This window comes from Mastigoproctus giganteus, chromosome 8, assembly GCF_048544385.1.
Source record: "Mastigoproctus giganteus isolate SK-2022 chromosome 8, ASM4854438v1, whole genome shotgun sequence".
Classification (NCBI taxonomy): Eukaryota; Metazoa; Arthropoda; class Arachnida; order Uropygi; family Thelyphonidae; genus Mastigoproctus; species Mastigoproctus giganteus.
Window position 1 is genome coordinate 1,385,767 of NC_143582.1, and position 24,190 is coordinate 1,409,956.

General features: G+C 38.4%; 1 protein-coding gene across 1 annotated transcript in view; it reads right to left on the reverse strand.

Moving 5' to 3' along the window:
• The window catches only part of CHMP2B (Charged multivesicular body protein 2b), an 80,402-nt gene that overhangs the window by 50,597 nt on the left and 5,615 nt on the right, over positions 1-24,190 (reverse strand). Inside the window, exons 2-3 of the mRNA XM_090378874.1 lie at positions 23,720-23,811; positions 8,437-8,478 (exon numbers count right to left, since the gene is read on the reverse strand). Coding sequence (XP_090235000.1) covers positions 8,437-8,478; positions 23,720-23,811 — 134 coding nt within the window. The remainder of the gene's footprint in view (positions 1-8,436; positions 8,479-23,719; positions 23,812-24,190) is intronic.

Below are 24,190 nucleotides of genomic sequence, written 5' to 3' on the forward strand. Positions count from 1 at the left end.
TGAGATTGACAGGAAATGGTAAGATCATCTGCATACATATAAGTTTGAACAGTTTTTGGGATATCTCGGGTCATGCTGCTAACTCGGATTGAAAACAGTGTTGGACTGAGTATTGATCCCTGCGGGACTCCCTCTTCCTGAATGTGAGATGTAGAGAGGACGTTTTTGTATCGGACTTGAAAAGAGCGCAATTGCAGGAAATTCTCAATTATTTCTGGCAAATGACCCCTAAGCCCCAGATGGTAAAGGTCCATAATAATCCCATGCCGCCATGTAGTGTCAAATGCCTTTTCAAGATCTAAATTTACCATGACTAGATGTTGTTTCATGACAAAGGCATTTCGGATATGAGACTCTGCTTTAATGAGCACATCTAGGGTTGATCTATTTTTTCGAAAGCCATATTGGTGATCTGGAAGGAGATTCTCTGACTCCAGGATGTAAGTGAGCCTAGTATGAACCATTCTTTCGAAAAGTTTTCCCATGCAGCTTGTAAGAGATATTGGCCTGTAGTTTTCAACACAGGAAGGATTTTTCCCTGGTTTTGGTAAGGCGATAATGAACGAATGGCGCCATGAAGATGGATAGGCATTTTCAGAGTAGATCAGGTTGTAAAAAATTAATAGGGTTCTCAAGTCTTCTCCAAGTAAATGATTTAACATAATGTAATGAACTCCATCTGGACCTGCAGCACTATTGGAAGATCTATTTAATGATTCTTGAAGTTCTGTTAACGTAAACAGTTGGTTGTACGGGAATGAACGGCGCGTGGAGAAGTTAATTTTATACCGTTCTGCACCTGCTTTGATTTTCTGGAAGGTGGAGGCATAAGTGGCAGAAGCTGATATTTTTGCAAATGATTCTGCTAATGCATTTGCAACTTCTTCGGGAGTAGAAATGTCTTTCCCTCTCCAATGAAGTATCGGAGAGGGCGGCCGAGCAAATTTGCCATTTAGTGCCTGTATTCTTTTCCAGATCACTTGTGTGTCCGTGTCTTTGGTAATAGTGGAGGCAAAAGCAATCCATGAATCCCGTTTCGCTTTCCGCCTAACTTGTCTAGCTTTTGCTTTTAGTCTTTTAAAAGCAATTAGGTTAGTAGTGGTGGGATACTTGCGGAAATGATTCCAGGCTCGGTTTTTATCCTGTTTGGCAATTAAACAATCTGTATTCCACCAGTTATTTCTGTGTTTTCGATATGGTGTGGATTTTGGAATGGAGGCCTTAGCTGCAGTCAGAATCTGATTGGTTATGTAAGTGTTGACATCATCAATATGTTGACTTTGAACATAAAATCTGTCTAAGCGTATCTGGGCAGAATAGCCATCCCAGTTTGCCTTTTTAAACTGCCAAGTGGATCGTTGGTCAGGATTTGAAGTTACCCCCGTTTGTAGCGAGCAAATAATTGGAAAGTGATCACTGTTGAAGGGATCGGTTAATACCGACCATGTCATGATTGGAAATATGGATGGCGAACAAATTGACAAGTCTATTGCGGAAGCAGATCCGGTTGCTAAGTGGATGTAGGTAGGAGATCCAGAATTTAATAAATTAAGGTCATTATTATGCATGAATTCCTCCATCAATTTGCCTCTTATATCCATTGTGGCCGATCCCCACATTGGATGGTGTCCATTAAAGTCACCAAAAAGACAAATTGGAGTTGGCAGTTGTGCAATTAGGTTGTCAAGTTCTGAAAGCAGAAGTGGTGCAGATGGCGGAATATAAATAGAAACAATGGTAAATGACGTACCAGCTACAAGGCGAGCTGCCACAGCTTCTAGGGTAGTTCTCAATTGAATCGGCTTGGATGGTATGTTAGCGTGAACAAGAATAGCAACTCCTCCACGTGCAGGTGATACAGAGTTCCTATCTCGTCTGTAAATGGTATAACCTGAAAATTTTGGCAAAACTTGGGGTGACAAGAATGTTTCCTGTAAGCATACACCTATGGGATTAAATTGAGCTATTAAATCTTTTACGTCATCAGAATGAGTGCTTAGTCCTCTGCAATTCCATTGTATGATATTGTTCATTATTTAGGTTTACCTGAGGGTGATTCATCTGACTGTTTTCTGTACGTGGGACATTTTTTCCGGTCCTTTTTTGAGAATGTGGGGCGTCCAGTATCCATGGTGTCCTCTGCATGGAGTTCTAGAATAGGTTCCTCATTGTCTAGCAGTTCATCTACATCCATGCTTTTGGAGGGAGATTCCGTTTTTTTAGAGACTGATTCAGATTTTAATTGTTCTTTTCCAACTGGGGCTAATGGGGTATGAGTAGGAATGCTGATTGGAGTATTTGTGGCTTCGCTAGTTCTTTTTGGAGGATTATCTTTCTTTGAGGTTGAAAGCGTAGATTTGAGCCAGTTCGCCAGAGAGGTGTTAGGTGGAACTGATACATCTGTTTGAGCTGCAGTAGAAACGAAGTTCCGAGTGCGAGCTGCATAGGAGCGACTACTAGGCAGGGTCGACATAACTTGTCTACGTGCCTCAGGAAAGGTGACTTTATTTTCTATTTTGTACTTTTGAATTTTCTTTCCTGTAATCCATAGCTCACATGTTTTGGAAAAAGCTGGGTGGCTTTCTTTGCAGTTGGGACAAACAGGGGTTTTGACAGAGCAATCTGCTTGAGTATGATCTTTAGAGCCGCAGATGGGACATATGGCCTCACCTCTACATGCCTGCTGCGAATGCCCGTATTTCTGGCATTTGAAGCAGCGAACGGGATTCGGGATAAATGGTCTTATACGACAATTCAAATAGCCTGCTTTAATTGAGGATGGTAAGTCTGGCGTACTGAATGTTAAGATGATCGATCTCGTTGGAGTGAGATTTCCATCTTTTTTAGTCATAATCCGTTTCACATTTGTAACTTTTTGACTACTTAGTTCTTGAAGTAGCTCTTCTTCGGAGACTGTAATTAGGTCCCACTCACTGATTACACCCTTTGATGAATTTAAGGTTCTGTGTGGAGTAATTGATACTGTGAGCCCACAAAATGATGTTGTGTTTAAGAGCCGCTCAGAATGTTTAGCGGTGGCAGTTTCAATGAGGAGATCTCCGGACTGTAGTCTTTTCACCATTTTCGGTGATCCAGTAATTGATTCCAAATATTTTTGAATCAAGAACGGTGACAATTTTCCTACAGGTTGGGAGGATAAGGAATGAATGACCAAGAAATTTGGTAATTCATCATGGCATTCAGGTTCCCTTCTAAGCCTTTTGGGCTGGTTGGTGTCACGGTCGTTGTCAGGAATTTCTGACCTTGATGGCTCTAAAGGTGGATAATTTGTCGTATCCATGTTAGCTCCTTTTGGCCCTGGGGGTATATTTTTACCACCCAGATTACCGGCCCCGCCACGGGGAGGCAGGAGCAGTACCGCTTGTGGCCAAGCGTATAGGTTAGTACAATTAGTAAGACTAATCTAATTAAAGAAAAAGGTTCTTTCCTTCTTCTGGGCTCTCTTCTTAGTGCTTTTAAGAAAAAGGGCTACTTAACAAAAAAGTTTAATAATCAAGGGAGAAAACAAAAGAGAACCTAGTCGCTTAGAGAAAAACGCTTTTGAATCGCACGAGAATCGCTTGGCCACGGAAACGCTTGGCACCCGGGGCCGATGGTTGAGTGGGAGTAGACAGAGAGTGATAATCAATGGACACTGCTCATCGTGGACTAATGTTATTAGTGGAGTCCCTCAGGGTTCAGTGTTGGGTCCATTATTGTTTTCTATATTTATAAATGATATTGATGATGGTATATCAAGCTTAATGTCCAAGTTTGCAGATGATACAAAGGTTAGCAGGGTTGTTAAGGACACTACTAATGCTATACTGCTGCAACAGGATCTGGAAAGGTTGAGCAGTTGGGCTGAGAGGTGGAAAATGAAGTTTAACATTGACAAATGTAAAGTACTACATATGGGAAGCAGTAATCCCAGAGTAACATATCACTCTGTGGTACCACACTGACAGTGGTAGAGAATGAAAAGGACCTGGGGGTAATTGTGCAGGCAGATATGAAGTTTTCTGAGCAGTGCAGAAGGTCTGCAAGAGTAGTTCATGGTGTCTTGTCAATGATATACAGGAATTTTTCTAGCAGGGATAAGGAGGTGATTATCCCCTTGGGGTCAGGCCACACCTTGAGTACTGTATACAGGTCTGGAGACCTCATTTTAATAAGGATGTACAGCTGTTGGAACGAGTACAGAGAAGGGCAACAAGATTTCCACCTCTGCCTGCAGCTACTGTTACTCTATTAGTCTGTGAATCCCTCCGACCCACTTAACATTGCTTTGATAGCATCAGCAAATATTCTTGCACCCCTTCTATTTAAGTCCTTTTTTCTTTTTCCTTGTTAGTTGTTGGCGCATCAGCTTCTATGGCTATAATGCACCTCCCAAAGTTTCTGCATTTTACTGTGATCCAAGCCCGAGGCGGGAATCAAATTAGCGACCTTTGGGTTGCCAGGCAGGCACTTTACCTACCTGGCTAGCCCGGTCAGCTTCTATTTAAGTCTGTCCCATCCCTGCAGAAGCAATCTCTCCTGTTAATAAGCACAGACCACACTGCGAAAAATTCTACCCCATGAGCCCTGCACAATATCTCCAGGGCCAAATTGATTGACAAAGACTCTCATCATATACTCCCATCGTGTCTGGACAGGACTGCAGATACTTTCAAATTTAACCCTAACCCAGGGCTTTTTTTCAGCATTGGCCTGTACTTGCTTAGTAAATCTGCAGATTTTCTATACTTAACATCATTAGTGCCAACACATACAATGATATCACCTTTTGTGCCCTTAAAAGATGATATCTGCTCTGCAATGTCATCAACTTTTGCTCCTGGCAGACATACCATGGTCCTATTCCACCTATCCTTTTTGCACAATATATTTACCATTTCCCTGACAATAGAATCACCAACAATAACTAGCTCCTGTGGGATCAGTGCATTCTGCCCTGAAGATTGCCGCTGTGTTGCCTGGTGCATAAGAATGTACTTTGGCGTTGAGTTGGGCAGATGAAAACTTGATGGGCCCCATTTTAATTCCTTTGAGGGCATCCACCCAGCTCTTAAAGCTCTCATAGACACCCATCAGAATGCTGAGTTGGCACCTAATTTCTTCACATTCTCAGCATCTAGCATATTTGTCTCTTGAGTTTGTATGCTTCATTTCATTTTTTCAAAAATAGAACAGTAAAGCAAACAAATTTTATTTGATATTATTAATTTGGTAAAAATGTTCTGGAACAGTGTTCAAGAATAAAGATAGATCTGTATTAAAAGTTTTCTGAATTCTGATTTCTAAAAGTTTGCAAGTATATAAATGTCAGCATTTTGAAATGCATTTCTACGATGTTACATGTGTTATTTAATAAAGTATATGTAATTACTTATACATATAACCAGTGCTGTTTTTGTAAAAAAAATAAGTGCCCGTACTCATTCTTTGCTATCGAGAAAAATTGAAAATTAAAAGAATATGAAAAGTACTCTAATTCCCCCCCCCCCCAATATTGTTACTTTTGTAATTTTTTTTTTTTTAGAATGAGAAATTAAGTATATTAACACAGTTTATTAGGCATAAATTTATTATTCAAGTATATAAAAAATAAGTAAAATGTGAGTAAAATAAGTAAAAATAATTTCATAATAAAGTTTTTGTAGAATATTCCAAATTTTTATTAAGTTCTCATCCGACAACTATGCCGACTTCTTTTCTTCCTCTTTGTGTGTGTCGGTTGCTGAATGACATTTCTGAAGCAGCCACGAATCGACATATTTTGCTGGATCGCAGCAGGTCAGCGAATGGCCCACAATTTTAAGAAACAGTAGTGAAGAAACTGTTTTTGTCATCAACGAAGCGCTGGTTGGGCTGGCGATCAGATTTATTTCTGAAAATCCTCGTTCACATTCACTCGGTGAAATTGGTATCGTACTCAGAGCATTCATCAAATGCTTCAATTCTTCGGAAACCTTATCAATTAGGTATCCCCAAATCCACGAATTGCATTTAACTCTAATTGACAATTTTCTAACTTCATTTTTACCAAATGCCAACAATTCATGTTTGGAAGGTTTAATACCTTCGTTGTCCTCATTTTCCTTCTCTCGTCATCACTATTGTCACTAGTTCTTAAATTAAAAATTTTTTATTTCTTTTTTTTGAAACTGTCCAAAATATCGGTATCATTTGGATATTCAGGTAAAGTAAAATGTAAACAGAGATAGGGAAAATTTTCAGAAAATGTGGATAACGCACTTCTGCGAAATAACAGATGATTATTTATGGGGTAAAAGAAAATCCCTTTTCTTTTACCCCATAAATAAAATCCCTTTTCTTTTACCCCATAAATAAAAATCCCTTTTCTTTCACCCCATAAATAAAAATCCCTTTTCTTTCACCCCATAAATAAAAATCCCTTTTCTTTTACCCCATATTAAGCCTGTTCTAATTCTCGAACGGGGCACTTACAGTTGATTCACAGAGGTGTCCAACCTACGACTCGCAAGGAAAGTGAACTAAAATAGCATTTTAAATTTTATTATCAAAACTTTTTTCCCATTAAATGTTTTGTTCAGTAAATGTAATTGTGTATTGTATGTAATAAAATTTTTGAATATTTTCAATTTCACTTTTACATGCAATAAGATATCAAAAATGTAACACACTAAAGAAACTTTGAATTTTTTTTTTTAATATGGCCCCGGTACAGTCAGTCCTCGTATAACACGTGTTTATATTACATGAATTCGATCATACACGATTTATAAATAGGGGAATGATATCTTATATAACACGAACCGAATTCGCTTATGCACGATTCGCCTTTGTGTTTACAAGAAATGGTAGGCGAATGCGGAATCACCCCAACTGACACAATACAATAGGAATGAAGAGAAGATTCTGAAAATGTATTTAATGTTTTTAATATCAGTGAAGGGGAAACACATTTCACCATAATAATGTAAAAACCAATTCCAACTATCGGTATAATTGCAAATGCAATTAGATCGAGTTTACTACCAGTTTATAACAGATTCTACTAGCAGGAACGCAACTGGAAATTATTTTTATTGTTTTATGGTAGTAACTCCTAGAAATGTGCTTTAGTAAAATGTGAAGTGTTAATAGTGTATCTCTGCCTTTATGGTGTTGTTTATTCAGTTGCTACACATGCAGCTTTGTTTATGTGTATCAAGCGTGCCTCCTCATTTTGTAATTGTGCTTTATTCCCTAAAATAAAGTTAATAAAATTAAACCACAGTAAAAGTGAGTAAAATACTTAAAAGGTGTGAAAAGGAAGCATCCTGGTGAAGACACTGCTGATTCAGAGAGAAAAAGAAAAGCAATATCGATAAACAGAGGCGGACTGGGTCAAAAATTGTTACCCGGAAAAATTCATAGTGGCCTCATGCTATGGTTTATGGCCAAAATCACACTGGCCTCCGGCCCACCGGGGTTTGCCCGGTAAGGCTTTATGGCCAGTCCGCCTCTATCGATAGAGAAAAAATATGAAATTGTGAAACGCTTTGAGCGAAATGAAAGACCATGCTATATTGCACGTGCTACAGACCTAAATGAGGCAATGTCGAGAATTACAAAGAATGCAGAGAAAATAAAAACAACTTTTATAGTAGGAACAACTCAAAGAGTAATTAAAATCCATTAGATTAAGAACAAAGAATTGGAAGAGATGGAACGGCTGTCATTTGTTTGGATAGAAAATCAAACAAAATACAAGTATTTTATTCATAAAAAATACTTACGTATTTTTTATTATTTTATTACAATTATTTATCGTGTTTGGTAATGTTTTGGTTACCAATGTGTGTTCAATCTTGGGTGGTCGGCATCTAACCCTATTTTTCCCATAGGGCCTGTTGTTTATATTGCACGAGGGTTTCTAGGAACACAACTATCATGATATACAAGGACTGACTGTACTGGAAAAGTTGGGACACCACTGCAGTAGAAGGTGGGCCAGAGCCCATTGGGAATACCCCTTGATCTGCTGACTGTTGACCAGCGCAACTTCTCCATATGTGGGACAGGTGGTCAGATAGGTTTTAATTAGTATTGTATAACTTAGCGGTATTGTATAACTAACTTCCAAGGGGAATTCAAAATAATTAAACAGAGGTCCGACTGAGTAATTTAGAATTATGAAAATGGTTATACAGTTATGTAGAAAATATCTTAACAATAGACAGTAAAAAATGCAAATTTAGTTAAATCATTTTAAGCTTATTTGAATAGTAGGTAAACATGTTAAAAAATTTATGGAATATTATAAATTTCGAAGTGCATTGCATCAAAATGTCACACGTCACTGTTAATAAAGGTGCTAGTATGCCGTACCGTTGCGCACCATCACAAAAAAAGCACTGCATATAACTCTTAATAGCAAATTTACAGTAGGATTTGAAAACTTACTTGTTTATTTCCTTGTTTTGCAGCTTTTTTAATGTCCATTTCCTATAAAGATAAAATTATTATAATTTTTTATTTAAACCACAGTAATTAGTGGAACTGTGATGAAACTATTTTATTTAAACAGCACAAAACTAATTTTAAGTAAGTAAATTTCTTTTGGTTAGGTATTTGGTTGGTTTAAGGGTTTTATGGTTATCAACATCTAGAAAGCAAGCTTATGTAGTATCAGCCAAAATAAAAAAAAAAAAAAAACCTCGTTTCACCCATCCACTCACTCCAAATGTTTGTTTAGTTCTGCCTTCAATCTATTTAAACTATCAACCTCTACAATGACAGATGGAAGTTTGTTCTAACAGTCAACCATCTACTGGCTAAAGGCAAACTTCCCTCTCAGGTGATTCTGAGCAAGAGGAAGAATCCCAACAGCATTGAGCATGCTCAAACCATTCAAAGCTTTATACACCTCAATCAGATCACCTCGGGGTGCCAAGGGCTCCAGACAATTGATTTGCAAAACTTAAGCCTTTCTTCGTAAGAGCAACCCTTTGGTCCATTCACTAATCTTGTTGCCCTTCGTACTCATTCCAACAGCTCCACATCCTTCTTAAAATGAGGCCTCCAGACCTGTACACAGTAAAGGTGCGGCCTGACCATTGCCTTATACAAGGGGATAATCACCTCCTTATCACTGCTAGAAAAATTCCTGTATATCATTGACACCATGAGCTACCCTTGCAGACTGTCTGCACTGCTCAGAAAACTTCATATCTGCCTGCAAATTAACCCTCAGATCCTTTTCATTCTCTACCATACAGTCAGTGAATTACCACACAGTTATGTTACTCTGGGGTTACTGCTTGCCATATGTAGTACTTCACATCTGTCAATGTTAAAACTTCAGTTGCCACCTCTCAGCCCACCTGTGCAACCTTTTTAGATCCTGTACTGTCAGTGTCATTAACAACCCTGCCAACCTTCGTATAATCTGCAAACTTGGACATTAAGCTTGATATACCATCATCAATATCATTTATAAATACAGAAAACAATAATGTTTGTTTGCTTGTTATTTGGTTTTTAGGAGCATTAGCAACTAAGGCCATATTGCTCCGGGATATGCGGTGGTCATTCCCTGACCTTTCCGCATTCTCCGTATTTGGTGGTGACGGGCTCGAACCCCGGTCTAATCAAGAAGCGTGTGCTATGCACTGCTGCTCCTTCCCACCTGGCTACGGAGGCGCCAGAAAACAATAATGGATCCAAAACTGAACCCCGAGGGACCCCACTAATAACATTAGTCCACGATGAGCAGTTTCCATTGATTACCACTCTGTCTTCTCCCACTCAACCATCCCTTTATCTAGAGCAGCAATTTGCCTCCAATGCCGCACTGCTCCAATTTGTGCAGCAGTCCTCCATGTGCAACAGTATCAAAAGCCTTTCTAAGATCCAAAAATATAATATCCAAGTTATTCCCTGCATCCAGTTCTTTTGAAACTGCATCATAGTATCCAATCAAATTGTTCAGGCAAGACTTTCCCTTAACGAAAACATGCTGTGTCCGAGCTATGACTGAAGTCTTGTGTAGATGACCCTGAAGTGCTTTTTTAACCATGGCCTCAATTAATTTTCCTGGAACAGAAGTTAAACTCACAGGTCTATAATTACTCGTGTCAGCCTTTGATCCTTCTTTGTGAATTGGGGTCACATTTGCACATCCCCAGTCCATCGGTACCTCCCCTGAGTCCAAAGAAGCTCTCATAATTATGGCTAAGGGTTTGCTTACTTCCGTTGCTACCTACTTTAATATAACTGGATAGATTCCATCCACCCTGGGTGCCTTTCTTGTGTTTATCTTCAACAATTTCTCCTCCACTTTACTCTCAGTTATTACAAGATTATCTAGCTTACTGCCAGAGTTGAATACACCTCTGGCATTCCCCTCACTGATTAACTCCTCATGTATGAATGTCTATGAAAAATATTCATTTAGTTTGTTAGCTACCTGAGCAGGATCATCAACAGTTGAACCATCAATATCAAGTGGACCAATCTGATTCATTCCCTTCCTTCTAGACTTTACATAAGTAAAGAATTCTTTGCATCCTTTGGATCTTAGAACTACCAGAGTTGTTCTAAGATCCAAATATATGATATCAAAATTATTCTTTGCATCCCGTTCCTTTGTGACCACATCATAGTATCCAATCAAATTGGTCAGACAAGTCTTCCCCTTAACAAACCCATGCTGTGTCTGAGCTATAACTGAAGCCTTGTCTAGATGATCCTGCAATGCTTCTTTAACCAGTGTCTCCATTAATTTCCCAGGAACAAAGTTAAAATAACAGGTCTGTAATTACTTGTGTCAACCTTTGATCCTCCTTTGTGGATAGGGGTTACATTTGCATACCTCCAGTCCATGAGTACCTTCCCTGAGTCAAAGGAAGCTCTCATAATGCCAAACTCATTGGAGTGTTGGCATTCGAGGTGAGCGGAAGCGCTTTGTCAGGGCTCCTCAGTTAAGTGGATTGGATTACTTCCAATCCATAGTTGATTAGTGCTTTCAAATATTTGATTTATTTATATATTGTTGGATTATTTTGTTATAAATTTTTCTGTAACAGTTTGATTTTAATAATATTATAGATATAATTTTTTAAAGTTAATTTTCATTGACATTTAGCTAATTTTATAATGGTAGTTACGAGATCTGCCTTAAACACATCACAGGGTATCGTGACACACAAGGAAATAGCCGATGGCGATTTACAGGTGAGTCATGATTTAATCCGTTGCGGAACCTGTGGAATGTTTTCCAAGGTCGACCTAGTGACTAATCATAGCTCACCTGGGGATTCTTTTCTTTGTGATCGATGTAAGGAGTGCACCGCTCTTAAATTACAATTTGGTGCACTGATGGAACAATTTGAGTCCCTGAAAAAATGTGTGCTTATGCAAGCATCAGCCAAAAAAAAAAAAAAAAAAAAAAAACACTTCCATTTCACACTCCGTTCGTTCGAAATACCTGTCCAGCTGAGCCTTAAATTTATTTAGGTTATCAACTTCCACAACAAGGGATGGAAGTCTGTTCCACCAACCAACTACCAGCTGGCTAAAGGCAAATTTCCACACATCTATCCTACATCTGTCTTTCCTCAATCTCAATTTATGCCCTCTCAGGTGATTATTCTGAGCAAGAAGAAGAATCCCATCAGCATTGAGCATGCTAAAACCATTCAAGGCTTTATACACCTCTATCAGATCGCCGGTGCCTAGTCTCCAGAAACTGTAATTTGCAAAACTTAAGCCTTTCTTCGTAAGAGCAACCCTTTGGTCCATTCATTAATCTTGTTGCCCTTCTATCTACTCATTCCAGCAGCTCCTACATCCATCTTGAAATGAGGTCTCCAGACCTGTATACAGTACTCAAGGTGTGGCCTAACCATTGCCTTATACAAGGGAATAATCACCTCCGTATCCCTGTTAGAAAAATTCATGTATATCAGTGACAAGACACCATGAGCTACTCTTGCAGCCCATCTGCACTGCTCAGAGAACTTCATATTTGCCTGCACAATAACTCCCAGGTCCTTTTCATTGTCTACCACTGTCAGTGTAGTACCACAGAGTTGATACGTTGCTCTGGGGTTGCTGTTTCCCATATGTAGTACTTTACATTTGAAGCAGCATAGCGCAAGTAGTGTCCTTAACAACCCTGCCAACCTTTGTATCGTCTGCAAACTTGGACATTAATCTTGATATACCATCATCAATATCATTTATAAATACAGAAAACAATAATGGACCCAAAACTGAACCCTGAGGGACTCCACTAATAACATTAGTCCACGATGAGCAGTTTCCATTGATTACCACTCTCTGTCTTCTCCCACTCAACCATCCCTTTATCTATAGCAGCAATTTGCCTCCAATGCCACACTGCTCCAATTTGTGCAGCAGTGTGCAACAGTATCAAAAGCCTTTCTAAGATCCAAAAATATAATATCCAAGTTATTCCCTGCATCCAGTTCTTTCGAAACTGCATCATAGTATCCAATCAAATTGGTCAGACAAGACTTTCCCTTAACGAAAACATGCTGTGTCCGAGCTATGACTGAAGTCTTGTGTAGATGATCCTGAAGTGCTTCTTTAACCATGGCCTCCATTAATTTTCCTGGAACAGAAGTTAAACTCACAGGTCTATAATTACTTGTGTCAGCCTTTGATCCCCCTTTGTGAATTGGGGTCACATTTGCATATCTCCAGTCCATGGGTACCTCCCCTGAGTCCAAGGAAGCTCTCATAATTATTGCTAAGGGTTTGCTTACTTCCTTTGCTGCCTCCTTTAATATAACTGGATAGATTCCATCCACCCCGGGTGCTTTTCTTGTGTTTATCTTCAACAATTTCTCCTCCACTTTACTCTCAGTTATTACAAGATTATCTAGCTTACTACCAGAGTTGAATACACCTCTGGCATTCCCCTCGCTGATTAACTCCTGATGTGTGAATGTTGATGAAAAATATTCATTTAGTTCGTTAGCTACCTGAGCAGGATCATCAACAGTTGAACCATCAATATCAAGTGGACCAATCTGATTCATTCCCTTCCTTCTAGACTTTACATAAGTAAAGAACTCTTTGCTGTTTTTCTTTGCATCCTTTGCCAAATATTTCTCATAATCTGCCTTTGCCTGCCTAACCTCCTTTGTAACTTGGTTACAGATCAGCTTATATCTATCATAGGCTTCTGTGTCACATGTTAATTTATATGTATCCCATGCATTTTTCTTTTCTGCCATATGTCTCATTAGTTCATCTGACATCCATTTAGGCCTAAACATTGAACTCACTAACTTAGTTTTATTTCTTAGTTGGCATGTAAAGCCTAGTAACTTCCAACATAACTTCTTTGAATGCTTCCCATTTTGAATTTGCTGTTGGTAACATCATCAGTTGGTCCCACTGTATGGAATTTAAATATATCTCAGACCATCGTAGTTGCCTTTATGAAAGCAAAAACCCTTCCCTTTACCCCTGATGGTAGTTACCTCTTTGAGTAAATCCCACTTCAGCACACTGTGATCACTGCCACCTAGTGGTTCCTTTTTCTGCAGATTTTTAATGCATGAGGAATCACTACTGATAATCAAATCAAGAGTATTGCTCCCTCTAGTTGCCTCCCGAACATGCTGATTTAGAAAACAATCATCCAATAAATCCACAAAAGCCTTGCTAGTGTGTGAGTGACCAACCCACAAATTCCAGTCAATATCTGGGAAATTAAAATCCCCCATTATAAGACTCTCTGATTTACTGGCCCACTCTATTTCCCTGTACACTTTCTTATTATACTCATCAGAATCATTAGGCCTATAGCACACTCCTACTCTCAATTTTGATCTCCCAATGCTTATGTCACACCAAACTGACTCGACACTGCACTGTCCAGCGATGTCAACTGGCTTCACTTCCTTGGATTTTATGTTTCTTAACTAATAGCATAACCCCTCCTCCCTTCCTATCCTGTCTGTACACATTGCACTCCCCACGCAGTAGCTCCATCCTGTTGGAACCATACCTCCTGATTATCTTTGACTGCTGGGCATAAAAAATTTTCAAGCATTGTCCTATACAGGGCCCCGTTGATTCTTTCTGGCTGATCTTCCCCACTTCAAAGAAATAGGGGCCAATAACTCTTTCAGCCATAACACCGCACCAAACAGTGCATTTTTGGGGATGCAATTGATGCTGATGTAATTCCCTGGGATTCTCAGTATCCCAAAATCTTCAGTTTTTGTTTGTTGATGTACCCGTTTAAATGAAAATGGGCCTCATCACTCATTATCAAGTTGTTCAAAAAGTTATTGTTATCTCTGGCTAGGTGTTGAAATCGAATGGCATACTGCAGGCACTGCTGAGTATCTTGGGGTAGTAAAGCTTGGACCATTTGGATCTTGTATGGAAACATTTTTAAATCCAGTTTCAGAATCTTCTGAAGCAATGTTCTGGCGATGCCTAGTTGAGCAGAGTGACGACAGGTAAAGGCAGATGGATCGTCAAGGACACTCTGCCATACAGCTTCCACCACTGCATCAGCGCACATAGTGCACTTAGGACCTCTTCCTGGAAGACCACCGACTGATCCAGTTCTTTCAAACCGGGCAATTAGGTCCCGAATCATGCTATCGCTAGGATATACTCTTACTTTAAAATGTTGCTGGTATTTTCTCTGAGTTTCAATAATTGATCTTTCACTGGAATAGAAAAACTCCATGAGTTTTACTCGTTGCTGGACATCATACGTAGCCATTTTAATCTCCAAGGGATCCTCATAACCTGTAAAAAAAGAAAATAAAAAAGATTGAAAATGAACAAGTTATGACTTTTTCAAACCCTTCAGTCTTTCAGTGGCCACCCTGTACAAGGGGATAATCGCTTCCTTATCCTTGCTAGCAAAGTTCCTGGATGTCATTAACTAAAGCCATGGGCTGTACTGACAGCCTGTCTGCACTGCTAAAAGAATTTCATATCTGACTACACCATTACTCCAAGTATTTTTCGTTTTCCACTACTCTGAGTACAGTATACCACACAGTTGTACATTTTTCTAATTTTTGTCTTAATTTTTCTAGATCTTACGGAAGTAGCTTACATTGCTTACTATAACTTGATTACTACCACCCTGCTAACTTTTTTATCATCTTCAAACTTAAACAATAAACCTGATATACAGTGGTGCTTCGACTTCGATGACATTGACATCCAATATTCTCAAGAACTGATATACCTTCCATACAATCGTTTATTTTAAAGACCGATGATATTTGCTGGTACTGATGGCTTTCCAATATAGCTAGAACAATACATAGGTGAAAATTTTCAGATGCATGTCACACAGAACATCACTCGTACGATATTCTCAACCAATTAGCATCTTTTTTATTGTTAAACAACGTTATTGTTCAATGCGTGACGCTAGGAACATCATTCGTATGATTGTTTCAGAACTACGATGATCTGAAACTTAAAGCTCCGTCAACCAGTGGCAGTGCTGTACACTTTGAAGACTTTAAAGCCAACAGAGTCTGGTTTGAATGCTTCAAAAACAAGGGCGAATATCAAAAGTGTTGAAAGGCATGGGGAAGCATCCAGTGCTAATAAAAAAAACAGCTGAGACCTTTAAAATTGAATTCCAAGAGTTTGCAGGTTGACGAAACTAGCCTCTTCTGGAAATGAATTCCCAGGAGAAAGTACATCACTAAAGATGAGGCTAATTTACCTGGGCATAGTCTATGAAAGATAGGCTGACAATGTCTCTTGAGATTTTAAGCTGAAGCCTTTGCTTGTGTATCACTCTAAACATCCCCAGAGTATTTAAACAACAAAAGGTCGACAAAGGCATGCTAGGAGTGTTTTGGCGCAGTAACAAGAAGGACTGAGTTACAGAATATGCCTTCAATGAATGGGAGCTTGAAGTTTTCCATATTTCAGTGAAGAGTTATCTTGAGAAAAATAAGCTTCCTGTAAAGGATCTGCTCCTGCTGGATAATGTGCCAGGCCATGATCCCAACACTGTTCAATCTCTTGAGGCACAATTTGCCTTTGTTTGTGTAAAATTTTTGCCACCAAACACCACACCTCTTCTTCAAACAATGGACTAACAAATGATTGCAAACTTCAAGAAAATCTACACCACGAAAATGTTCGCAAGTTACTTTACAGTGACCTGTGGTGAAAATGCTGTCACCCTCAAAGGTTTTTGGAGGTCAAAGTTCAACATGCTGGATTGTGTGAGGCTGATTGTAAGTTCTTGGAATATTGCTTCCACCAGGTGCTTAAATTCAGCCTTGAAAAACATCTGGCCTTTAATTATCCATAACATTGACATATCTGAAGATGATGGTACTTTGACAAATGATATTGTTATTCTTGGTAAATCAATGGGTCTGAAGGTTGGCAAAGAGGATGTGGAGGACTTTACTGACACTCATGGGTGTGAGCTAACAACAGAGGAGCTGTGGTTGTCCAACAAAAATGTTGGACAACCACAAAGTGCCAGCTGAAGACTTGTCATTTCTTGTTGGGAGCATTTAAGAGAAGTGGTAAAAAACACCCCAACATTGAAAACACTGAACTCATGATGTGAAAAATGGAAGACGAAGTCATTTCTTACTTCAAGAAGTTAAAAAAATGTCATAAAAAACAGTCCACTTTGGACAGTTTCTTTGCCAGTAGTAACAAAAGACTGAAAAGACACCTGATGCTTGATATAGTCCCACCACTACTACGCAATCATTAAATTCATCAGCTCTGCACTTCAAGTTTAAGGTAAATGCTAATTTGTCTGTTTTTTATTTAAGATGTTTTCTGACTATTTATTAAATAATATTTATAAAACACTCATTTTTAATGTAAAAAGGAAGTATAACATGAGAAATACCTATTTTATGTGTTTTTGGGGAAATCAATGTATTATTGGTTTCAACTTACAATATTTTCAAACAAAATGGGTTTTGTGAAACAAATTACCATCGGATGTTGAGACCCCACTGTATCGTCATCAATATCATTAATAAATATAGAAAACAACAATGGGTACCACACTAAACTCTGGGGGACTCCATTAACAACATTAGTCTACAAAGAGGAGTAATAATAACCATTCTCCCACTCAACCATCCATTTATCCATATAGTAGTGATATGGCATGAACTCTGGGCACCACGTTGTTAACTAATGCAGTTCCATTTAACTAATGTTAGTTCCTTTAGACATGACCAGAGAAAGAAATTCAGGGGGAATAAAGTTACACTTGTTATTCTAAATGAAGTTTGTGACTGCTTCCCATTCATACAGATGTGTATGCATGAAACCAGATATGAAATTAATAATACTGGTGGCTCTTTTGACTTCACAAGGTCTCACATAGCAATGGTGTCAATTCTATTTCCAATATTCTTCCAGCAGGTGCTGTTTTATATCATGATGGTGCACAAATGTTCTTTAAGGTCCAGAAAGAGAAGTTTTTTCTTTAACTTTTGCTGTTTATTGACTTAAATTGGCATATTAATTTATTTTCTAGAGTAGCTTTATATTCCTAATTACGATACTTAGTTTAATTTTTAACTTCAATAGAGATTTTGTAAGTTATTACTTAGTATAGGTAAGGGTATCCAATCCACATGTTTTCCAAGTTTTGCAGCTCCAGCAAATGCAGGTTTTTTGCTATATTTAGCTGCTTTATTGACTTAACTGTTATATTAAATTATTTTCTGTAAGTGGCTTATAGACCTAGTCAAGATCCTTGATTTATTCTGAATTTAAATAGCGAGATTTTGGAAGTTAATTAATACTTAGTGTGCGTAGATTTACAAACTTGCAGTCATTGTTATACAATACAACGTACTAGATAGCGTTAGCTTAGTATAGTATAGTATATAGTATTATGGATTAATCAGTAAAATTTATTAATCTTGTTAAACTTCATTATCAATTGAACTGTACTTTTTTAACTAAATAACAACTTAGATTTTACAAGCGTAACATTATTAATTAATACATAAAACTTGATATGGAAGTTATATAATGAATTTCGGAAATAATAATCGATACCGAAAAAAAAAAAAAAAACATATATATATATATATATATACAGGGTGTTTCAGTTAAACGTTTCAGAACTTCTAAGAGGGGTAGGGTACATCCTGACAACTCGAAATCATATAGCAATGTGGGGTCGGAAATGCTTTCCTGAAGCGGTGTTGTACACAGAAGCACCATAAAGAAAAGAGACCGTAAGTGAGAAATCGTTTTAATAATACATGAAAAGAAGCAAAAGGTACATGGATTAAAGTAAGTGTTCGAAGTTTCTTCCACAACACCGCTTCAGGAAAGCAATTCCGACCCCACATTGCTATATGATTTCGAGTTGTCAGGATGTACCCTACCCCTCTTAGAAGTTCTGAAACGTTTAACTGAAACACCCTGTATATAGTGTTATAACTGTATTGGGATATAGGTTTAGGGTTATAATTTTGTACTGAAATTGAGTTTTATTGAAATTAAATCTAAATCATGACTCAGACCAGAGCAGCAAAGCAAAAGGCTCGATCCAATGGGAGTGATGTGGCTCAGGGGAGAACTGAGGGGGGGCAGTTGCCCTCTGAATCACAGCCTTTTAAAATGCACTGCTTGCTTGATGTTTGTGGAACAATCAGGTATGGGACATGATTTTGCCAAGGGGAATGTCTTTCTGTGTGTGCACGACGTAAGGAGTGTGAGGAAATCAGGCGACAATTCAGCGTTGTTATGGGCATATATGAGAGTTTGAAGGACAGGGTGGATGCCCTCAAAGGATTTGAATTGAGGGGGCCCATCAAGCTCTCAGCTGCCCACATCAATGCCAGAGCTTGCACTTGAACACCACAGAACACAGCAGCAACCCCCAAGACAGAATGCGCTGGTCCCACAGGAACTAGTACAGTCGATTCCGGTTATTTGGGACACATCGGGACTAGTGCAATTTGGCCCGATTAAGCGGCTGCCCCAATTATCCGAAGTTTCACGTAAATAGTTAAAAATACAATTTACCCCCCCTTTACAATTAGTTCACTGTACAATCAAATCACGTTACGACGAACTCAAAATAGTAAAGTACCGTTCGCTATACGATGTGCAGTAAGCGCCAGTCATTATGATCACGTTTGTGAATTGAATTTTAATTCTATTAAACAGCGATTCTAATTAGCGAAAATAGGAGGAATATTATCCACAGGCTATAAAAGTAAAGATATATTAAGCACAAATTTACCCTTTATTACCTTACCAATTAAAAAATTAAATGATACGTGAAATTCGGAAGAATATACGTGATAATCGGAATAATTAATACGTACTGTAATATGTACATACTAATTAAACTAGTTGACATTTCTGTTCACTGACATTTGTTGGTGGGGGCTGAAATTTAAAACAGTAAAAAGATAAGCAATCAATAACAAAGAAGAGGGCACACACAAATTGCAAGTAACACAACACGCGCAAGTGAGAACGGAGTAACAAATTAGGAAGCTTTAAAAATAGGAATGAAGAGAAGATTCTGAAAATTATTTTTTTTATATGACTGAAGATTCCATGGAAGTGTAAACACATTTTACCATAATAACCCACAGAATTCCAGCTGCCGGTATTATCGCAAATTCAATAAGATCGAGTTTACTGTCCGTTTATGCTAGAATGCATAAACGGACAGTAAACAGGTGACTGCTAATTGTTTTTATTGTTTTATGGTTGTGACCTCCAAAAATCCGACCGAACTGCGTGGTACGGTCGGAGACAATCGTAGGGTAATCTCCAGTGCTGAGGTCTCCTGCCCCGATTAAACGGCATTTTGTCCCAATTAAGCGAAGTAAACCCTGGCTATTTTCTCGATTGGTTTTTGTTTTTTAAGATTTGCCCCAAATAAACGGCTGCCCCGATTAACCGGTGGCCCAAATAACCGGAATCCACTGTAGTTGTCAGCGACTCTATTGTCAGGGAAACGGACAACATATTGTGTAAAAAGGATATGTGGAACAGGACCAGGGTATGTCTGCAGGGGCAAAGGTTGATGACATTGAAGAGCAGATATAATTTTTTAAGAGCACAAAAGGTGATATTGTTGTACACGTTGGCACTAATGATATTAAGAGTAGGAGACCAGCAGAATTACTAAACAAGTACAGGTCACCGTTGAAAAAAGAGCCGTGAATTAGGATTGAATTTGAAAGTGTCTACAATTCTGTTGAGATATGATAGGAGGGAGTATATGATGAGAGCCTTGTCAATCAATTTGGCCCAGGAGAGAGACTGTGCAAGGCTCAAGGGGTAGAATTTTTTTCAGCCTGGTCTGAGCTTCTTAACAGGAGAGACTACTTCTACAGGGAGGGGATACACTTAAATAGAAAGGGTGCAAGAATATTTTCTGATACTATCAAGGAAGTGTTAGGTGGGTTGGAAAACTGCTAGATTTGGGGGGGGATACATGGACAAATAGATTAACAGTAGCCTTTGGCAGAGGTGAAAGTGATTCTTGCACTGCTTCTATTGGAATGAACAGCAACCTGGAAAACAAGATGCAGGGGATTTCAGACACTGCCGGGAGTCATTGTGGTAGAAGTAAACACGTGGGTTGTGTTAGGGTAGCTAAGAATAGAAACAGGTGTATGTATACTTGCGTGTACACAAATGCTAGGAGTTTAGTAAATAAATTTGATGAATTTGAGGTGTTGGTCAAAACATCAAAGGCTGATATTGTTGGGATATCAGAGACGTGGTGTCACACAAATATAAGGAATGTAGAACTGGAATTTGGGGAATACGTGTACAGAAAGGATAGACAGAATAGGAAGGGAGGAGGGATTATGCTATTAGCGAGGAAACACAAAATCCAAGGAGGTACATCCAGTGGACATTGCTGGACAGTGCAGTGTCAAGTCAGTTTGGTGTGACACTGTAAGCACTGGGAAATCAAAATTGAGAGTACAGAGTGTGTTATAGGCCTAATGACTCTGATGAGTATAATAAAAAATTGTACAGGGAAATTGAGTGGGCCAGTAAATCAGAGATTCTTATAATAGGGGATTTTAATTTCCTGGATATTGACTGGAATTTGTGGGTTGGTCATTCACGCAGTAGCAAGGTTTTTGTGATTTATTGTTTTCTACATCAGCATGTTCGGGAGGCAACTAGAGGGAGTAATACTCTTGATCTCATTATCAGTAGTGATTCTTCGTGTATTAAGAATCTGCAGATAAAGGAACCATTAGGTGGCAGTGATCAACAGTGTGCTGAAGTGGGATTTACTCAAACAGGTCATCAAGAGTAAAGGGAAGGGTTTTTGCTTTTGTAAAGGCGACTATGGAGGTCTGAGACAGTATTTAAATTCTATACGGTGGGACCAACTGATGGTGTTACCAACAGCAAACTCAAAATGGGAAGCATTCAAAGAATTAATCTTGGAAGCTACTAGACTTTACATACCAACTAAGAAATATTGTTCAAGTTTTAGGCCTAAATGGATGTCAGATGAACTAATGAGACATGTGACAGAGAAGAAAAATGCATGAGATACATATAAATTAATGGGTGACATGAAAGCCTATGATAGATATAAGCAGGTCTGTAACCAAGTCACAAAGGAGGTTAGGCAAGCAAAGGCAGATTATGAGAAATCTTTGGCAAAAGATGCAAAGAAAAACAGCAGAAAATATGTAAACTCCCGAAGGAAGGTGATGAATCAGATTGGTCCACTGGATATTGATGGTTCAACTTTTGATGATCCTGCTCATGTGGCTAACAAACTAAATGAGTATTTTGCATCTATATTCACACATGAGGAGTTATTCAGGAAGGGGAATGCCAGAAGTGAACTAAACTCTGGCAGTGAGCTGGATTATTCTGTAATAACTGAGAGGAAAGCAGAGGAGAAATTGTTGAAGATAAACTGGGGTGGATTGGATCTATCCAGTTATATTAAAGGAGGCAGCAAAGGAAGTAAGCAAACCCTTAGCCATAATTATGAGAGCTTCCTTGGACTCAGGGGAGGTACCCATAGACTGGAAATGTGCAAATGTGACCCCAATTCACAAAGGAGGATCACAGGCTGATGCAAGTAATTATAGCCCTGTTAGTTTAACTTCTGTTCCAGGGAAATTAATGGAGGCACTAGTTAAAGAAGTGCTGCATGATCGTCTAGACAAGACTTCAGTTATAGCTCGGACACAGCATGGGTTTGTTAAGGGGAAGTCTTGTCTGACCAATTTGATTGGATACTATGATGTGGTCACAAAGCAACTGGATTCAGAGAATAACTTTGATATCATATATTTGTCTCTTAGAAAGGCTTTTGATACTGTTGCACATGGAAGAATGCTGCACAAATTGGAGCAGTACGGCATTGGAGGCAAATTGCTGCTATGGATAAAGGGATGGTTGAGTGGGAGAAGACAGAGAGTGGTAATCAATGGACACTGCTCTTCGTGGACTAATGTTATTAGTGAAGTTCCTCAGGGTTCAGTGCTGGGTCCATTGTTGTTTTCTGTATTTATAAATGATATGATCATATATCAGGCTTAATGTCGAAGTTTGCAGACAATACAAAGGTTGGCAGGGATGTTAATGACACTAATGGCAGTATGCTGCTGCAACAGGATCTAGAAAAGTTGGGCAAATGGGCTGAGAGGTGGCAAATGAAGTTTAACATTGACGAATGTAAAGGATTACACATGAAAAAGCAGTAACCTCAGGGTAATGTATCAACTCTGTGGTACTACACTGATTGGTTTGGTTTTTAATGGTGCATTGGTAGGGTACTAAACTGATAGTGGTAGAGAATGAAAACGACCTGGGGGTAATTGTGCAGGCAGATATGCAGTTTTCTGAGCAGTGAAGACGTTCGGCAAGAGTAGCTCATGGTGTCTTGTCAATGATATACAGGAATTTTTCTAGCAGGGATAAGGAGATGATTATCCCCTTGTATAAGGCAATGGTCAGGCCACACCTTGAGTACTGTATACAGGTCTGGAGGCCTCATTTTAAGAAGGATGTACAGCTGTTGGAATGAGTACAGAGAAGAGCAACAAGATTAGTGAATGGAACAAAGGGTTGCTCTTATGAAGAAAGGCTTAAGTTTTGCAGATTAGTGTTTGGAAACTAGGCACCTGCGAGGTGATCTGATCGAGGTGTATAAAGCCTTGAATGGTTTGAGCATGCTCAATGCTGATGGGATTCTTCCTTTTTCTCAAAATAATCACCCAAGAGGGCATAAGTTCAAATTGAGGAAAGACAGTTGTAGGAAAAATGTGCAGAAGTTTGCCTTTAGCCAGCAGGTAATTGATTGGTGGAACAGACTTCAATCTTTTGTCAAGGAATTTGATACCCTAAATAAATTAAGGCTGAGCTGGACAGGTATTTGGAATGAATGGATGGGTGAAACCGGAGCTTTTTTTTTTTTTTTTTTTTTGCCTGTTGCTGCATAAGCATGCTTTCTTGCATCATGTGCCTCTACTAATGTTAATGCTAATGTACTGTATAGTTAAAATGTTAACCCAATTCAGTACTGCATGATCTATGAGATAATAAATAATGTGGGAACATCCTGTTCAATAGTTCAATGTGTAATTGAATTTAGCAAGCAATCTAAATTAATATTTAGCAATATAATATAAAATCACATAAAGATATTACTGATTAAAAACTTATATTAAATGTGTGCTGAAATACTTTACTGTGGAAAACAAACCAGTTGTTTTTCTAATCTTTCTAGGTCTCTTCTGTCCCTTTCAATATCTCTCTGGACTTTTCTCAAGTCTCTTGTTTGCTGCTTCATTTGTTCTATAAGAAAAACTGGACATTTTAGTATTGCCATTAACAAATCTTATACATATATTCACTAAGATTATTTAAAAGCAATATAAACATATACATATCACAAATTTAAATAAATACACCGACTGTTTTGATTAAAATAGTTTAATACTATAAAAATATAAAATATAATAAAATGTACCAAGCGATAGAGTAGATACTGTAAAATAATATTTACAAAACTGATTTACTATAAAATAAAATAAAATAAAATTTATTACGAAAATGTTAAAATACAATAAAATACGAAAATTAAAAGCGATAAAACAATGATTGGTTCTGGGACTGTAAGTGGTTGGAGAGTTTGTGGATTGGCTCGTCCGAAAACAGTACCATGAATAGGGAT